At 45.9% G+C, this 19,680-nt stretch overlaps 1 protein-coding gene across 1 annotated transcript; it reads right to left on the reverse strand.

Moving 5' to 3' along the window:
* Positions 1-478: 478 nt before the first annotated feature.
* Positions 479-18,942, reverse strand: derl1 (derlin 1). Its single transcript, XM_072466922.1, has 8 exons — positions 18,682-18,942; positions 13,098-13,197; positions 10,954-11,018; positions 10,452-10,478; positions 8,317-8,412; positions 5,127-5,179; positions 3,874-3,984; positions 479-3,729 (listed from the first exon to the last, which is right to left on the reverse strand). The coding sequence occupies exons 1-8, from the start codon at positions 18,838-18,840 to the stop codon at positions 3,585-3,587; spliced, it is 756 nt and encodes a 251-aa protein (XP_072323023.1). The 5' UTR covers positions 18,841-18,942; the 3' UTR covers positions 479-3,584.
* Between the last annotated feature and the right edge of the window lie 738 nt (positions 18,943-19,680).

A 19,680-nucleotide genomic window follows, 5' to 3' on the forward strand; every position in this document is an offset into this window, starting at 1 on the left:
GCTTTCTTGCTCTTAAATGCATCTATGCTATTCACCTCAACTATTCCACGTGGTGTCAAATTCCACATTTTGAACGGAGGCGTTGTCCCGTAATTCCCTATACCACCGCTCACCCTGGTACTGGGAGCACAAGTGTGAGCTGCAACTGCAAACAAGGATTCAAACCTGGAACCTTGGGAGGTGATTACCCCAATTCCCTGTCACTAAACTGCAGGATGGAGATGAGTCAAAGAGATTAGAGCAATTTTGACAGCAGTTTAGCCTTTAAAAGAGTTCACCACTCCCTCAAGCGTTTATTTTGCTGGCTGCTAAAAGTTTGGTTGTGACTTCTTCACCGGCCATAAGGATTGCAATATTCCGCACGCCCTCTTAAGATTACCCAGCACAGAATGTGAGCAACATGTTTGTATTAATGCAGTAATATGCTGTATTAATGTTGCACACAGGAACAGAAGATAAGCCACTGAAATGCTTCTACTGATTTTAGAATTTCAGCAGTTTGTGATTTAATTACAAAAGCGTACATGTTTTATACAAAACAGCTCAAGAGACCAGTATACACCAAGTGTAAAACCTTTGAGGTTTCGCCAATAATCTTTTATTTATACATTCAACCTTCCTCCATGGAATAGACTAACTAGCACAAAAAAAAGACCTAATTCAATCTATCACATTGCAGAAAGAAATCATATTTCATGGGAGGCAGAAAACAAATCAAAACCATTCCTCATCCATCTGGGGCATCCTGTGATTTAAGAAAAGTTTAATACATTTTCTGGGTCCGTGCACAACACATTCCAATCCAAGTTGAAGAAGAAACCTTAGGTACCCTACTTAAATCAACCACAAAGTAAAGGGAGGTTCCAGGCTTTCAAATTCATTAATAATTAAACCCTGTAATCACAGGCAATCTAGCGAGACTGTGCTGTGTTAAACTGCAGTCCCCACATCTCCAGTGTCTAGACTGTAGTCACAGGTTAGGAGCGCAACACTTTAATTTGCTCCTTGCGTACCTGCCTGGGTTTGATGAACTGAACATCACCTTTGGGTTACAAGGACAAACGAGCTGTCCTTGGTCGCTCATTAACACTTGACTTTGAAGTGAATTAAACAGAAAACAGTCTAGCTCAACATGGAACAATGTGTTAATTCACCAATTCCTCACTCCCACCTGACTTAAAGGGAGTGAAGGTCAACAAATTGACACTGCACTTTTAACTTTGACCTCCATTCACTTGCAAAATTCACCCTTACAATTTGCTTAGTGACCATGTAAATGGATTATTCGAAACTGGACAGTGCAGTTACTGCTGTCCGAAAGCTATTTCTTAGGTGCTCAGTATAGTCGTTGATCTTCCAGAGCATGCAGGCAGTGGAGATGTAATTCTGCCCCCGCTAATTTTTTTTTCTTTTAAATAAATTTAGAGTACCCAATTCATTGTTTCCAATTAAGGGGCAATTTAGCCAATCCACCTACCCTACACATCTTTGGGTTGTGGGGGCAAAACCCATGCAAACACTGGGAGAATGTGCAAACTCCACACGGACAGTGACCCAGAGCCGGGATCGAACCTGGTACCTCGGCGCCGTGAGGCAGCAGTGCTAACCCACTACCCAACTGCCCCCACTAAAATAATTGCACGTTCTATCTTTTTTTGTACGTCCATTGTAAATACCAATAACCTTCTTCCCAATACAAATTCCTACAGCCACGGTTATAATGGAAAGTGTCCAGGAAAACTCTGCTCCAGTCGCTTCAGGTCCTCCTGTAGGGTGTGGCACTGTACTGCCTCCACTGGCAGGGAATGATAACTACAGGCAACATACTTCCATTATAAATAAGGACATAAGAATTTAGAGTAGAAAAAAAGTTGACAGGAGGAGGGGGTATAGGACATATTCCAGGTCACTTATCAGAGGTATGAAATTCAGAAGTGGTTTTCTTTTATTTTAAGGTGCATGTTGAATATGATCTCCCATGACGTTTTTATAAAACGATAAAGTATATTTCAGTGTGGAAGCATTGATTACGATCGTGGAGGGAACATCATCAAGTTCAAAGCAATGTGCATGTCTTTGGCACTGTTGGTCACCTAGCTGCTTTTGTTCGAGCTGCAGCAACCTTTGCAAATATATTCCAAAGTCTCTACCACTCCTAAGGCCCACAAATAAGGAGCTGGACAACAGGAACAACGTGAGGTTTCTCTCCATCAATGGCTCAAAACAATACCAATCCTGGTTCACAAGCCAGGCTAGGAGTTCGGGAAACAAATGGGGCTCCTCCTTTGGCACAGTTTTGTGCCCGACTTGAGCGTAACGCTGGCGAACAGTGCAGTTTGCCAGCCTCACCCTGGTGCCACTCAATCGACTCGGAAATGAGGTGGCAGCAAATAATCAAAAAGAGAGGAGCGGGCTGGAGGGGCTGATTGACCCACTCTTTCTCCTAATTTATTCCATGCTGGTATAATCAGTGTTTCCCTGAACAGTCTCATTGTCGCTGAAAACACCGCTTCTAGTCAGGATGATAGTTATTCCAATTCGGGAGAATCACCCCAAATTGTTTAAGACCTCAAATACAGGTAGAAATCCAACTTAGCAATAACTCTGATCACGATGATATAGCTAAAAAAGTAGCACAAAAAAAAAATGATTAAACATTATTCTCTATTTGCTGATGGACGTCCTATTTTTCACCCTTGCTGAATAGAAAAACAGAAAGCAGCCAATTAACCAAACCTTAGAAAGGTGTGAAAGAATCATACACAAGGCACAGCGTAACATCCACTATCCCCGTTGAGTGGCACCAGGGATGCTCAGCAGGAGTTGGTGCAGTGTTTCAGACTGTAATCCCTTGCTGACGGGTGTTGCGTTGCTGGGCAATCAGCTGATCTACTGACAGCTTTCCTTCCCACACCCTCTACCAACACCACTCACACACAGAACCCCCCCCCCCCCCCCCCAGCTTTCGGTTCTGCTGCAGACCCAGGAATTCTATTGTAAAACTGGGTCAAAGTGCCACACACAAGGGCAGCACGTGCGTGCACTCTGCAAGAGCAGCTTCCCGGCTAACCCGGTTTCAAACAGTGGAGAAATCAGTAAAGTAGCTTTACTGTAATGCTCTTCTAGATCATAGAATTTACAGTGCAGAAGGAGGCCATTCAGCCCATCCACCCTATACTAGATGATCTCTGGTATGCCCCAAGGAAGGTGAAAGAGGAACATGGCCCGTTGCAGTGGGTAACCAAGATTCAACTTTTGGAACTAGAAGAATATTTGCCTGTGCAGACTGATAAACTTAAAAAAAAAAAAAAAAATCAGTTGGGTTACAAACTTTCATTTACTCTACAAAAATCTTCACAAAATTAGATTCTGCCGTAAAGATCAAATTTATGGTACTTAGTCTACAGGAGATTTACATTTGTACAGTTCCAAATCAATATTTCTTGTCCTTTCTTTAGGAGCTAAGACATGACATCCTACTAGCATCCCACAATCATTATAACTTTCACCAGTGATCCCAGAACACACAATACTCGTTAGTCAACACAAATGCAGGTGTTTGGGCTCTTCTATAGAAAAAGTGTTCAGTTGTCTCCTAATCTTTGACCCTGACCCCAGAAATAGCCTCTCCCCCATCGGTTGCCCTGATCTTCAGCCGGGGGTCTCCTGCTGGGCGGCCGGACTCCAAACCCCGACACGCCACCCCTCCTCGGAGGAAACCATCGAGTCCTGCAGTGGGGCGACAGGAGATGAAAAAGGTAATAAGAGTTTCCCACAAATATAATCCCTCACAAAACGACAACCAAAATGGTTAAAGATTCAGTGGTACAAAATCCGGAGCAAAGTATCGGTTTACTTAAGCTGTTTACTTACAGGAACTGTGGTGTAGAAAGAAATGTTCTCCCGCCGTATTCTTGAGGGTATTTAAACATCAGGATGTAGTACATGTGGCCAACAAAGATACCAACAAGCTCATCCATTACCCTGCCATAGAGTTAAAATAATTAGCAAAAACCCCCAAAAACATTTAGCAAGTTTTCAAACAAGTGTGTTATAGGGATTCAAGAAAACTAGTGAACTTGACAGAGAAAGGCATTGACAATTTTAAACCCATCACCTGAACAAAGGATGAAACATAACTGTGACATTGCTAAAGAACAAACCACACTTTAGACAGTGACCAGAGTAAATCTCTGAAGCCTCTTATTTGGAGGCAATCCCCATGATAGTCTGCACTGACATCAGGGCAACTTAACATTGTCTGGTCACAGTGTTGAGTGGTTAAGCACCTAGGCTGGCAGGGGAAGCACGGTGGCGCAGTGGTTAGCACTGCTGCATCACCGCACCAAGGGCTCGGGTTCAATCCCGGCTCTGGGTCACTGTCCATGTGGAGTTTGCACATTCTCCCCGTGTCTGTGTGGGTCTCACCCCCACAACCCAAAGATGTGCAGGGTAGGTGAATTGGCCACGCTAAATTGCCCCTTAAATGAGAAAAAAAGAATTAGGTACTCTAAATTTGTGAAACAAAATCCAGGCTGGGCAGCTTCCCGCCCGATTGTGCTCTTTCTTTCACTGCAATTCCTCCAATATTGGCGCCTGGCATTAAATGTGACAGAATTTTAACTGTGAGTTGTGTTCAGTTGGGAGGATAGATTGGAGGGGTTGGGACTGTTCTCCTTGAAGAGAAGGAGACTGAGGAGATTTGCGAGATGTTCAAAATCATGAGTGGGCTGGTCAGAGTAGACAGGGAGAAACTGCTCCCGCTCGTAAAAGGATCAAGAACAAGGGGACACAGGTTTCAAGTCATTAGCAAAAGTAAGTGTGATGCGAGAAAAACTTCCACACGGCGAGTGTTTGGGGTCTGGAATGCGCATACCCGGATGTGTGGTGGGGGCAGGTTCAAATGAGACATTCAAGAGGACATTAGGTGAATACTTGAATAGAAACAATGTGCAGGGGTACGGGGAAAAGGCAGGGGAATGGCACTTGGCTACGATGCTGATTTGGAGAGTTGGTGCAGACACGATGGTCTACAAGGCTCATCAGCCGACCTCAATACTGTACACTCTGATCATGTGTACCAGAGAGATAAAAGAAATAGAGAACTTAATCTCTCGTGCACTTACGAATTTCTCAGAATGAAGTTGAATATGAGCAAAGCCCAAGGTAGATAACAAGCCTGTGGGGAAAAAAAGGTAAAATAAGGGTGAAGATCTTTGTATTGTATCACTATTAAAATATTTGTTTGCAGGATTTTTATAAACTCACGACTCTAGCAGAGTCTGAGGGCTACCAAGACAATGGCTACCTAGAATAGGGTCATTAATATGGATAACAACTCTTTCAGAGGCTAATGTCTGGGACATTGTAAGCCATAAAACAAAACTTTATTGAAGAGTGATTATAGGGTAGTTCATGGAGGAACTATGAATAATCCATTGTCACATGCTTCGCTGTGTACAGGTAGAGTGGCTTCTACTACTCACACCAATCTCCCAACTTGTACAGTACAAACTCACTGGGAAGATGGAGAATGTAGGTTAGACACGTTCTCTAATGATTGGAAACATCCGTAACCCTCTGTGCCAGCCCAGGTTTCGTGGTAAGATTCTTGCCCAGGTTAGGGAGACATGAGCTCCAGTCGCAATCCAGAGACTTGGACACATAATCCAGGCTGTCACTCCCAGTGTAGTACTGAGGGAGTCCTGCACGGTCAGGGTAGGTGCCTGTCTTTTGGGCGAGATGTTAAAACCAAGGCCCAGTTTGTTACCATTTACCACTCAACCAGTTCATTCATTAAAAGCACATTATTCAGTCATTTCTCCCGTTGCGGTTTGTGGATCTTGCTGCACGTCTTTCCCTACGTTACAATAGACTAAAGTATTTAATAGCTATGATCGTTCAAGGGTAAAAAATAATCAACAAAGACTAATTGGAACAGCCTGCTGCTGTCTTGGTTAAAGTAAGAAGTCTTACAACACCAGGTTAAAGTCCAACAGGTTTGTTTCGATATCACTAGCTTTCGGAGCGCTGCTCCTTCCTCAGGTGAATGAAGAGGTATTTCCAGAAACATATATATAGACAAATTCAAAGATGCCAGACAATGCTTGGAATGAGAGCAATAGCAGGTGATTAAATCTTTACAGATCCAGAGATGGGGTAACCCCAGGTTAAAGAGGTGTGAATTGTGTCAAGCCAGGACAGTTGGTAGGACCTCAACCGGGATCTGGGATTCATGTCGCATTACAATCATCCCCCACCATCTGGCCTGCGAAATCCTACCCCCGAAAGCTAGTGATATCGAAACAATCCTGTTGGACTTTAACCTGGTGTTGTAAGACTTCTTACTGTGCTCACCCCAGTACAACGCCGGCATCTCCACATCTTGGTTAACAGTAGTCAACTACTACTCTGGTTTACTCTCACAGCCCAAAGGTGTGCAAGTTAGGTGGAAGGGCCATGATCAACGTGCAGGGGTTCAGGGATAGAGTGCTCTTTCGGAGGGTCGGTGCATCCCAATGGGCCGAATGACCTCCTTCTGCACGGTAGGGATTCTATGGATGTTGGCAGGTTGGAGATAGAAGCAGGCCAGTCTGCTAATTTGAGTTCTCAACTGTATGAAGAGATTTCAAAATGGTCACTTGAGCCATGTTACTTATTGTGGGTTTCACTGACTAGGCCAGTATTCATTGACCATCCCTAATTGTCCTCGAGAAGGTGGTGGTGAGCAGCGTTCTTGAACTGCTGCAGCCCTTGTGATATAGGTACACGCGCTGTCAGGGAGAGTTCTGGGATTTTGACCCAGTGATAACAAAGGAATGTCAATATATTTCCATGTCAGGATGTGAATGGCTCGGAGGTCCTCCTTCAAAAGGAACAGGCCGTGGGCCATTCAGCCCCTCAATTCAATGCGATTGTGGCTGATCTGTGGCCTAACTCCATATACCTGCCTTTGGTCCATATCCCTTAATATCTTTGCTTAACTAAAATCTTTCTATTTCAGATTTAAAATTAACAACTGTTCCAGCTTCAACTGCTATTTGTGGGAATTTTAGGATTTCATAAAAGGATGTTTATCTGGTGTCTGGACCTGGCTTTTGTTTTATGGCTTACAATGTTCCAGTCATTAGCCTCTGAAAGAGTTGTTATCCATATTAATGACCCTGTTCTGGGTAGCCATTGCCATGGTAGACCTTCAGACTCTGCTAGAGTGGTGAGCTTATAAAGATTCTGCAATAATGTCCTTTCCGGTCAATAGTTCTTACAATCTCAGTTGTGAGATTTCATGAATAACACATCACGGTATAGGGTATGTCTCCAGTGCAATCCTTATAATATCTTAATGGTCACTGTACATTGGGCAGCATGGGTTGTATTTATTTATTCCCAATGAAGGGGCAATTTAGCGTGGCCAATCCAGCTAACCTGGACATCTTTGGGTTGTGGGGGTGAAACCCACGCAAACACGGGGAGAATGTGCAAACCCCACACAGACAGTGACCCAGGGCCGGGGTGGAACCTGCGGTCCTCAGCGCCTTGAGGCACCAGTGCTAACCATTGTACCACCGTGCCGCCTGGACAGCACAGTGGTTAACACTGCTACCTCACAGTGCCAGAGGCCTGGGTTCAAGTCTGGCCTTGGGTGACTATGTGGAGTTTGTACATTGTCCCAGTGTCTGTGTGGATTTCCTATGGGTGCTCTGGCTTCCTCCCATCGTCCAAAGACGAGCAGGTTAGGTGGATTGGCCACGCTAAATTGCCCCTTATTGGAACGGTTAGGTGGGGTTACGGAGATATGGTGGGAAGTGGGCCTAGGTAGGGTGCTCTTTCAGAGGGTCATGCAGACTCGATGGGCCGAATGGCCCCCTGCTGCACTGTAAGGATTCTATGACTAGGCACAGTCCATGGATCAAATTGGGGATATTTTTATTTGTTCATTGATTATGGACATTGTTGGCAAGGTTAATATTTATTGCCTATCCCTCACTGCCCTCATCATGAGGTGAGTTGCATGGTGTTGGTAAACACAGAGGTCAACAGGGAGCTCCAGGCTGACCTAGCAACCAGGAAGGAATAGCGATATAGTTCCAAGTCACAACGTGTGTGAATTTGAGAGAAATGAGCAGGCGGTGTTGTTTCTCTGTGCCTGAAGCCCTTGGTCTTCTAGGTAGAAGAGGTCAAGGGTTGGCAGGGTTCTGTCAAAGGGGCATTAACAAATCAGATGGGGTGCATACTGACTCAGTGACCAAGCTACCTGGAACTGCAAATATTACTCCCAACACTTCAAATCAACAACAATGCCTTTGATTCTCTTACCTTAAACGTCATCCCAAACCAAAATGTTACAATTTGGTCTTTGTTGAGTTGTGCCCACACATACACGACCGTCAAAACAAGGGGGACAAACAGTATCTGTCAACGGGGAAAGTTTAAATCTGTGTTAGTTATCGGTCGTGGCAAAAGAGGAAACAGCTGGCAGATACCATCTTTCTCGGTTTGTGCGTTCCCTCAAACACCCAGGATCTATACTGCTGCAGTTTCAGGTGTGTGGGTGTGATCTCACAGCAGCAGGTATGTTTCCAGCACCGCATCACCAAGCCCAGTGTCAATACTCAGCAAAACAAGTTAGCTTTACTTTGTTTGGAATGTGCTACGAAAGGTATCGGAGTGCAAAGGGTGTGAATAAAATACTCCAATTTCGCACTTATGGTTTGATATCCCACACGGACCGTATGCTTGCCCAGGAGCTAGGCTATATGGACCATGTTCTTCTTTCATAAATTTAGAGTACCCAATTATTATTTATTTTTTCCAATTAAGGGGCAATTTGGCCTGGCCAATCCACCTAACCTGCACATCTTTGGGTTGTGGGGGTGAAACATATGCAGGCACTGGGAGAATGTGCAAACTCCACACGGACAGTGAACCAGGGCCAGGATTCGTACCCGGGTCCTCAATGCCGTAGTCCCAGTGCTAACCACTGCGCCACATGCCGCCCATGTTCTTCTTTCATGTAAATTTGTACACCTATCACTGCATTTCACCTGGCTGCGTGCTGAGGAAACATGCCTGCATAACACGTGCTTGGTAAGCAACAGTGAAAGGTTTAGGTTGGAATGCACCGAAAAAAAAGGGAATCATCACCCCCATTCCTGATAAATGGATCATGAGCCAAATGGTAAAGCTGAGCGCCAATCCTGGTCTTGACGTTTAATTTGTTTCCGGAATGAATCATTACTTCCCGTGTACTAACTCACCATGTTCCAGAAGCTCCTCTATATACTCTTTTCGATAAACAAGCAAACAACCCCTTAAATGGGAAGGGAACTCTTTTGATAAATGATAAACAAATGAATTAATAACCCATTCAATTGGTGGTGACAAAAGTTATTCTTGGGGCTGATGATGCACTCCAGCCCCTACAGGCATGAACATAAACCTGAGAAATTATTAAACACACCTTTCATTTAAAAAAAAACTTATTTTAAAAAATCATCATGGCAGCATGTGCCAAATTGTGATGATTTAAAAAAATTCAAATTATGGGACAACGTAGCGTGGCCAATCCACCTACCCTGCACATCTTTGGGTTGTGGGGGTGAAACCCACGCAGACACGGGGAGAATGTGCAAACTCCACATGGACAGTGATCTGGGGCCAGATCGAACCCGGGTCCTCGGCACCGTGAGGCAGCAGTGCTAACCACTGCACCACCTTGCCTCTCCTCACCTTTCATTTGTGAAGAAGCCACTCATTTTCTCTCATTAAGAATTCTCAGATTGCAGCAGGATCTTTTTCCCTTTGTCTCTCAGTGACCACCATATTGATGGAAAAGGTACAAGGCTGGAGCTATGGTTTTGCTATTGCAAACCTGGGGCAGACCACACGCGAGCTGATATGCTGATAGAATTATCTTGCCCCCGGGTATTAAAGTCCCAGGTGTTCCCTCGAATTAATGAACACTCTTTAAGGGGTAGGACATGGGAAGAAAAATTATGTAGACAATATTTCACACGGTCAGGCTAATAAATAAACTGCACAGTAGGAAAAAAATGTTTAAACCCAAGAATTTATGGCACTACAGTATAAACCATACACCAAAACGCAGATTTTTTAAATGCAAGGGTTTTTTAACCACTTACTCAAGGCTAAAAAATGGACATTAACTACAGGAAAGTACAATGCACTTTACAAAATGCTTCAAGGTGTTTCACACGATAGAGAGCAGGAGTGGGGAGGAAAAGACTTGTATTTATATTGTGCTTTTTAACAAAAGCTGCAGCTACAAGAGCCAAAGGCTCGGCCCTCGATGGTAGAATACTGGAAAGAATCACAATGAAACATCAACGGTGGTAATTGACAAACTAAAATGGCAATTCTCACATCATTTTAAAAATCAGACATTAACTAGATTTTCATGAAGTGTAGCCACCTCCTGCCAAAATACTTACAAGCATTCCCATGGTTAACCCAACTATCTGTTACAGTGCTGTTGAGGAAAACATGAATGGCACATTCATTCCCATTAAGTGGAGATGTCAGAAAGTTAAGAGTTCAAGTCCCATTCCATTGACTTGGACGCAAGGAAAACAAACCCAGGCTGACACTCCAGTGCAGTGCTGCGCCTCTGGAGATGCGGTGAGGTGTTAAAATCGAGGGGCCTCCCACTCTGGAAGATTCCCTGCCTCTATTTCAAAAAAGCAGGGATATCTCTCCCAATGTCCTCACCAATAATTATCCCTCAATGAACATCACCAAAAGCAGATTCTCTGGTCATTATCACATTGTTGTTTGAGGGAGCTTGCTGGGTATAAATTGGTTGCCGTGTTCGCTACAGCAGCGAATCAGTAACAGAAAGTGCTTCATTGGCCGTTAGCCACTTTGGGGTGTCTCAAGGTCGTGAAAGCGCTATAGAAATGCAAGTTCTTTAACATCTGTTCACAAAAAGGATACCACCGTGCAAATCCAGTTGAAAAACAACATGAAAATGTAATCTGCCGTCCTGCCATCAAAGAAGCCTATTAAAAAGAAACACAAGAAGAATTACAGTACAGACCGTTCCTTCAGGCATTAAGAATGACAGTAAAATGCATCGATATTTCCCAATGGCAGAACTGTCAGTGTGACCTCCAGCGTAAGGCCGTCACACTGATCAGGATTGTCCATGGTTCGATCCCACTCTTGAACGGGATGACACCTCGCCGTGAGCTGAGGCGTTACAACAGGTTTCGAGTGACATTGGCAAAGGAACTTGGTTTTCTTTGGGGGGAGGGGTGATTCAAGGCTCTGCTTCCTGATAATAATAATCTTTATTAGTGTCACAAGTAGGCTTACATTAACACAGCAATGAAGTTTCTGTGAAAAGCCCTTCGTTGCCATATTCCGGCGCCTGCTCGGGTCAGTAGAGGGAGAATTCAGAATGCCCACATTACCTATCAGCACGTCTTTCGGGACTTGCAGGAGGAAACTGGAACACCCGGTAGAAACCCACACAGACACGGGGAGAATGTGCAGACTCCGCACAGACAGTGACCCAAGCCGGGAATCAGACCTGGGACCCCGGAGCTGTGAAGGACAGTGCTAACCACTGTGCTACCCTGTCGCCCATTCTGTCATTGCCACCACCTATCATCCACGCACCAAGGATGGGATATCGTGACCAATTGTAAACCCCTGGCTATGATCTAGCTAACTCAACACAGACCAGAAATCCAACTGGTCTGTACACTTGCACCTTCCAGAGAGATGGAGGGGGGGGGGGGGGTTTCCTGAAAAAGAGAGAATAATTTATCGCTTTAAACTAAGGATAGGAAGGGGCTACGAGACATTCCTTCAACATTTTCATTCTTTAATATATCCCCCAATAATGTGAAAACAAAGCGCTATATTTCTGTGAACCTACTTGTATCAAAGGTAAGAGTTGAAAGATATATATTTATGTAAATTGTGGTAAATGTAGAATGAAGTTAAACTCAATTTCCTGCCATTATAACCGTACCAGAACCAGGATTGAATTTGTGGGTTTCCATCCATACCAGTGCGTTCCTCTGAGCAACCGCCTCCTGTCAATGTAGAATCTAAAGCCATCTGTGCATGCCCACAAACACATGAAGCGCAGAATTTTGGCACAGCTACAAGAGCTATTTGATGCTGCCTTCCTGCAGGATTGTTACAGCGCACATTAACGGTTATGGGAAATCTCAAGAGAAATTTTGACAAACTCATTCTGAGAGTCCAGCTCCACTGGCCACTGTGTTGATTTGGTCAGATTGTTATCCCTGTTAAATTTACCCTCACCTTTTTTGTGTAAAAAAAAAAGTCCATTAATTCCAGATTTAAAGCTAAGAAAAACTGGGAAGAGGAAGAGCTGTGGCCATGTCTGCTTGAACTTCCCTGGTCCACCAGATTACCTCAATATAAAACCAGCTGACTTCACAAATTCAAAGCACAGGCGTGAATTTTGGATCTAGTGTCGGCCCCCAGGTCAGGTACCCACTGCTCACAGTTTCAAACTCCCCAGACAATTCCAATGGTGAAGCACAAATCCCACTCTATTTCCACTACACCAGCTGAGTGAGATGTTTCCACCTTCCGTCATTATCCCATAATTTGGCAATAGTTTCAAACAAGAAAGCTTTTTTGGCTTTGTCGCGAAGGTCAGAGATTTTCAATCTTCAGCAAAAACCTAATTTCCTGTCCTGGTTTTACGGAGATTGTGAAAACGAGGCTCGAGAGTTTTGAAAAGATGCAACAGGGTAAATAAATTATGACAAATATAAGAGACGATTGAACACGGTGCCTTGTCACATATATTGTGTAGACCATTCCCAGGCTCGCGTAACAAACAATGCTTCAGAAATGGAAGTTCTATGGTAACAATGCCTCTTTACGATAATGAAAGCTTGGGAACAAAATGCTTAACTGCCCAAAGACTTTTTTTTTAAAAAGTATGTTTTTTAAAATAACAGCAATTTTAGCAAAAGATCACGCTTTTAGTCTGGACAAACTCCTGCGGTAGTATTTTGATTCACAAGAGTTTTTCGGAGTAAGGATAAACGGTGCTCACTGGACCCAGTGTAAACACAGTAGAAACCAACCTCTTTCCAAGCTCGAGGAATACGAATACAGGAAGTACAGCTGAATCAAGTAATGGAATCCCATTGGGTAAAACAGACTCGCAGTAAGTGGCCTCCATATCTGTGTATATAAAAGAACAAGTTTGGTTGCTCATTAGCTTCACAGTACAGCACAAAACAAACAAAATATGCAAGCTATTTGCAACAAAAATTATAGAATTTACAGTGCAGGAGGCCACTTGGCTCCCAGTCTGCACCAGCCCCTGGAAAACAGCTCCCTACTTAAGCCCACATATCCACCCTCTCCCCGCAGCCCAGTAACCCCACCTAACCTTTTTGGACACCAAGGGCAATTTATCATTTCCAATCCACCCAACCTGCACATCTTTGGGTTGTGGGAGGAAACCGGAGCATCCGGAGGAAATCTACGCAGAACGTGCAGACTCCGCAGCCGGGAATCAAACCTGGGACCCTGGCGCTGTGAAGTAACTGTGTCAACCACTGTGCCGCCCTCATGTTTCTAGCATACACTATCTGCCATGGCGAGAAAAAAAATTCAACGGTGCAAAAACTGTTTTGCTCACAAATACTGTTAAATGAACAGAGCAGCGATAAATCTATACAGATGCAAAGCTCCAAGGTCTCCAGTTGTTAGACAACTCTCTGACATTTGATGGCTTGCCACACTTCACGCCTTTCTTTGCAATCCTTATTCTGCTCTTCTAGTAGCTCCATGTTCTACCTTTCGAAAAAGAGGTGGCTGGCTGGCATTTACAAAGTGCCTCTCTCAATGCCAGGTTGCCCCAAAGCACCTTACAGCCAATTCAGTTTTGAAGCACAGTCAGTTACAAAACAGGAAATGTGGCAGCCGACTGGCACATCAAAGAACGATGTAATGAGGGATAAATACTGGTAGAACATATTACTTCTACAATACTTTTCACAGGGATTTTTACATCCACCCGAGGGTGCTAGACAGTATCCTAGTTGGATGTCTCACCTAAAATGCAGCATCCTCCCAGTGCAGCATTCCCGCAGTTATGGATTTAAAGATCGACTGGTGCATTAAATTGAGAATGGCGAGTTTCCCCCTCATGTCTCGACCAATATTTATCCTTCGATTAACATCCCCAAAGCAAAAGCAGATTAACTGGCCGTTGACAAATTGTTGTTTGTGGAGCTTTCTGTGTTCACATTGCCATGCATTTGCTACATTACAACAGTGAATAAGCTTCCAAAAGTACATAATTCCCTGGAGAGCCCTTTGGGACATTCCGAGGTCCTGGCAGGCACCAAGAAAGGCAAGTTTATAAAAAATAAAAATTATTTTTTTCCCCAATTAAGGGGCACTTTAGAGTGGCCAATCCACCTACCGTGCACATCTTTTTGAGTTGTGGGGGTGAAACCTACGCAGACACGGGGAGAATGTGCAAACTCCACACGGACAGTGACCCGGGGCGGGGATCGAACCCGGGTCCTCAGCGCCATGTGGAGTGCCAACCACTGCGCCACCATGCCACCCGAAGAAAAGCAAGTTTATCCTTAAAAAAAGGAAAGGACTAAATAGCTGTAAGCAGAAAGACCACTTTGCTAAAATATGCCGAAATAAAGTCATTAAGATTATATGAAATAAGACATCAGGTGGGCTGTCCAGGGACCAACATCCAGTATATGTTGCAGGAAGACCTGGTTAGAAGTGGTTAGCGCTGCTGTCTCAGCACCGGGGTTCAATTCCAATCTTGGGCGACTGTCTGTGGAGTTTGCACTTCCTCCGGTGGGTTTCCTCCCACAGTCCAAAGATGTGCAGGATAGGTGGATCGGCCGTGATAAATTGCCCCTTAGATGTGGTTAGGTGGGGTTACAGGGGTAGTGTGGGGGAGTGGGCCTAGATAGGGTGCTCTTTCAGAAGGTAGGCGCAGATGGGCCAAATGGCCTCCTTCTGCACTGTAGGAATTCTATGGACTGCCCCAAACTGATGAGCATGGTTGTGCAGATTTGTAGAAAGACGATACAAGTTTTTTTTAAAATAAGTTAATGGGATGTGGGTCTCGCTGGCAAGGCCAGTTTTTGTTGCTTGTCCCTTGAACTGAGTGGCTGGTTTGGCCATTTGAGAGAGTAGTTAAGAGTCAAAGGCATTGCTCCTGAGGAAGGATTGTTGAGGAAGAGGCGCAGCCTCCAGGCCAAATTCGACCTGGTGACCACCAGGAAGGCGGAGGTGCAGTGGAGGAAGGCCCAGGGGGCGGTCTAAGAGTATGGGGAAAAGGCAAGCCAGATGCTGGCCCATCAGCTTCGGAAGCGGGACGCAGCTAGGGAGATCTGGAGAGTTAAGGACAGGGGAGGGAGCGTGGTGCGGAGTGGGGTTGGCATCAATGGGGTCTTCAGGGACTTCTACGAGGAATTGTACCGATCCGAGCCCCCACGGGAGGAGGGAGGGATGGGCCGTTTCCTGGACCAATTGAGGTTTCCAAAGGTGGAAGAGGGACTGGTGGCGGGACTGGGGGCCCCGATTGGGCTGGAGGAGCTGATCAAAGGGATAGGAAGCATGCAGGCGGGGAAGGCACCGGGGCCGGACGGTTTCCCGGTCGAGTTCTATAAAAAATATATGGCCCTGTTGGGCCCGCTGTTAAAAGTTAGGACCTTCAATGAGGCCCGGTGGTGGTGGCGGCCCTCAAAATTTGGGGGCAGTGGAGGCGGTATAGGGGGGAAGTTAGGGCCTCGGCGTGGACCCCATTACAGGGGAACCACTGGTTCACCCCAAGAAGAACAGGTGGAGGGTTTTCGGGGTGGCACAGGGCAGGCATACGAAGGTTGGGGGACCTGTTTGTGGGTAGGAAGTTAGCGAGCTTGGGTGAGCTGGAGGAGAAGTACGGACTCCCCCCGGGGAACACCTTCAGGTCCTTACAGATAAGGGCGTTTGCCAGACGGCAGGTGGTGGAATTCCCACGGCTACTGCCACACAGTACAGGACAGGGTGCTCTCGGGGGGGTGGGGGGGGAGTGGGGAAGATTTTGGAAACTTACCAGGTGATGCAGGAGGTGGAGGCCTCGGTGGTGGAGTTGAAAGGTAAGTGGGAGGAGGAGTTGGGAGAGGAGATCGAAGAGGGGACGTGGGCAGATGCCCTAGGGAGGGTGAACTCTTCCTCTTCATGCGCGAGGCTCAGCCTCATACAGTTTAAGGTGCTGCACAGGGCACACATGACCGGGACAAGGATGAGCAGGTTCTTTGGGGGTGAGGACAGGTGTGTTAGGTGCTCAGGGAGCCCAGCAAATCACACCCACACACTGGCATGCCCAGCGCTGGAGGAATTTTGGAAGGGTGTAGCGAGGACGGTGTCGAGGTTTGTAGGATCCAGGGTCAAACCGGGCTGGGGGCTCGCAATATTTGGGGTGGCAGAGGAGCCGGGAGTGCAGGAGGTGAAAGAGGCCGGAATTCTGGCCTCTGCATCCCTGGTAGCCCGGCGAAGGATTCTCCTTCAGTGGAAAGATACGAGGCCCCCAAGCGTGGAATCCTGGATCAGCGATATGGCAGGGTTCATTAAATTGGAGAGGGTGAAATTCGCCTTGAGAGGGTCGGTACAAGGGTTCTTTAGGCGGTGGCAACCGTTCTTAGACTTTCTGGCAGAACGATAGACATTGGTCAATGGCAGCAGCAGCTCGGGGGGGGTGGGGGGTTTACTTTATTTTTGTTTATGTTATTTACACTGGAAGGGTCTGAGAGGGTGTATACACCTGTTGTCTTAAGTCGGGGTGTTAATGTTAATTTATTATTTAGGTACAGGGGGGGGGGGGGGGGGGGGGGGGTTGCTTTTTTAGATTGTGTTTTGTACTTAACCCTGTTGGGTTCTTTTTTCTTTCTCATTTTGTTATTGATATTTTATGAAAACCTTTAATAAAAATTTTTTTTTTTTTTTTTTTTTAAAGAGTCAAAGGCATTGCTGTGGGTTTGCAGTCATAGGCAAGAATGGCAAATCTCCTTCCCCAAGTGCTATCGGTGAACCAGGTGGGCTTTTACAACATTTAACAGGTTCATGGTCACCATTACTGTGGCTAATTTTCAATTTCAGAGTTTAAAAAATTTTTTTTTAAGTGAATGTAAATTCTAACGCCTGCTATGATGGGATTTGAACCTATGTTCCTGCCTGGGCCTCTTGACAACTAGACCAGTGACATTACAACTGCGCCACAATCTCCCCAAGTGATGATAACAAATTTAAAAAATGAGTCCCAAAGTTTCACCTATCAACCAATATGCAAACTCCAACCACTGGCAAATCATTTACATATACATGAATATATTCATAAAAATGCAAATGTGTTTACACATTGTTCGGTGGATTCAAAATGATGCAACATTCCATAACAACTTGGTTGATATATACACCAAATATTTTAAATTGCTTTTTTTAGATTCAGATTAGAAACAAATGACATGTTCCTCCTCCAACAGTACACTAACTGCACTTTACAAACTAAACGTTGCCTGCCCTTTTAGGCCTTGTCAACCTAAAATTCAGATTTTTGTCAAGGCGGAATGGAATTAAGACAGAAGTGACAAATAACTTCATTTGTATATCACCTTCACCCAAAGTCAAATGTCCCAAGGTGGTTCACAGGGCCAATATCAGGCAAAACCTGACACTGAAGCACACAGGAAGATATTATGGTTGGCATCATGACCGGTACAGGCTTGGAGAGCCAAAGGGTCTGTTCCTGTGCTGTTCTTTGTTCCATTAGGGCAATTGACAAGAGGCTTGGTCAAAGCAGCCGGTTTCCAGGGTCGATTGAAAGGTTAATTTCATTTAATGTCATAACTTAAATTGTCCGAAGTGGGGGGTGGGTGGGATGATCAAACTTGCTGTGTCATAGGGTTCAGATCTGACCTTGGCCCTTGAAGCCAAAGGCAGCAGTTTTCAAACTGGTGGTTTTCCTGTCTTTATTCGGGGTGAATCACCCCAGAACAACAGAGGCTGGAGAAGGGTGCAGGCACTGTGTGTAGGGTGGGTTGGCTGTCCCACCTCGGAGGAACGTTAACAGCATCACTGGGAGACCCGCAGGCATTCAGGTGGGCTGAGCCCCATTCAAGGACGGGGGGAACTTTTGTAAAGAGGCAGTCCCTCAGGATGGAGTACGACTTGCTCCCACTCGGGTCCCGAGGTGGTTGACAGGGGTTTTGGGGGGGGTAAATTAGTGGGTGTTGGGAGAGGGGTAAATTAGTGGGTGCTGGGAGAGGGGTAAATTAGTGGGTGTTGGGAGAGGGGTAAATTAGTGGGTGTTGGGAGAGGGGTAAATTAGTGAGTGTTGGGGGGGGGCAAATTAGTGGGTGTTGGGGGGGGCAAATTAGTGGGTGTTGGGGGGGGGGTAAATTAGTGACTGAACCTGTTGAACATCACACCCCAAGGGAAAGCTTCTGCGGGCGAGAAGCTGGCAAAATCCATCTCCCTGACATCAGCAAACAGATACCTGCGGGGAGCACCGACAGGCAGAGGATAACAGTGAGAATGTGTCTGGCAACAACAATCCAGGTGAGGACAGGAGCTCTTCACCCCCTCAGGACGGTTGGAGAGAGCGAGAGAGAGGCCCTCTGGCCCAGGGAGCAGTGGCCCTACCTGGAAGTTGTTGAAGAGCTGCTCGGCCCACAGCACCAGGCTCCTGGCGCTCACCATGCCGAGCCTCTCCATCACAGGGAGGATCACACTGCCCGTGAACCAGTAGCGCGTCACCACCGGGATGTTGCGGTACCACTCGCCCAGGCCGCTGTCCGCCATGCTGCGCCCGGGGAAAGGGGAGGCGAGGCCCGGTCGGCCCTCTCCTCGCACAAAATACGCCCCCGCCTCACCGTCCGCCACCAGCCCGCCGACTGAGGCGCAGCGCGGAGAGCCCGCCGGGAAAAGTGGCTCCCCGCTTCCGGTGACGTGGCCGCACCATGCGCCTCCACCTCACACTGCTTCCGGGTCGCCGGGGCAAACAGCTGACCTGCATTGCTCCACTGAATCCACACTGCAGCAGGCCATTTCACCCATCTGGCCCATGCTAGCCCACATTATACTCCACAAAAGCATTTCTTCCCTTTGTTGAAGTTTCACAATATGTCACTCTATATTAATATGCATACCTAATTATGCTACACATACATTAGATGAATGATATTCCATCATCTGGCCTGGGTTTGCGAAATCCTACCAACTGTTCTGGCTTGAGACAATTCACACCTCTTTAACCAGTGATTATCCCTCGCTCCAGTCGCACCATCTGGACCTGTAAAGATTTAATTACCTGCAAAGACTCACATTCAAAGTATCATCTTGCATCATTGGCTCTGTCTTTCTATGCTGAGTTTGTGTAACCTATCTCTTCACTCACCTGATAAAGGAGCAACGTTCCAAAAGCTAGTGATTCCAAATAAACCTGTTGCACTTTAACCTGATGTTGTAAGACTTCTTACTATGAATTATATTGGCTATCCCTTGCTGACCAGCAAGATTGTCTTCCATGGGGCTGGTGCCACTCATTTGGGGCCCACAGACCTTTGTCCTAAGGTGGGACGAAAGAGAAAATGCTGGAAAATCTCAGCAGGTGTGGCAGCATGTGTAGGGGGAGAAAAGAGC

The sequence above is a fragment of the Scyliorhinus torazame genome, chromosome 11, assembly GCF_047496885.1.
Source record: "Scyliorhinus torazame isolate Kashiwa2021f chromosome 11, sScyTor2.1, whole genome shotgun sequence".
Taxonomy (NCBI): domain Eukaryota; kingdom Metazoa; phylum Chordata; class Chondrichthyes; order Carcharhiniformes; family Scyliorhinidae; genus Scyliorhinus; species Scyliorhinus torazame.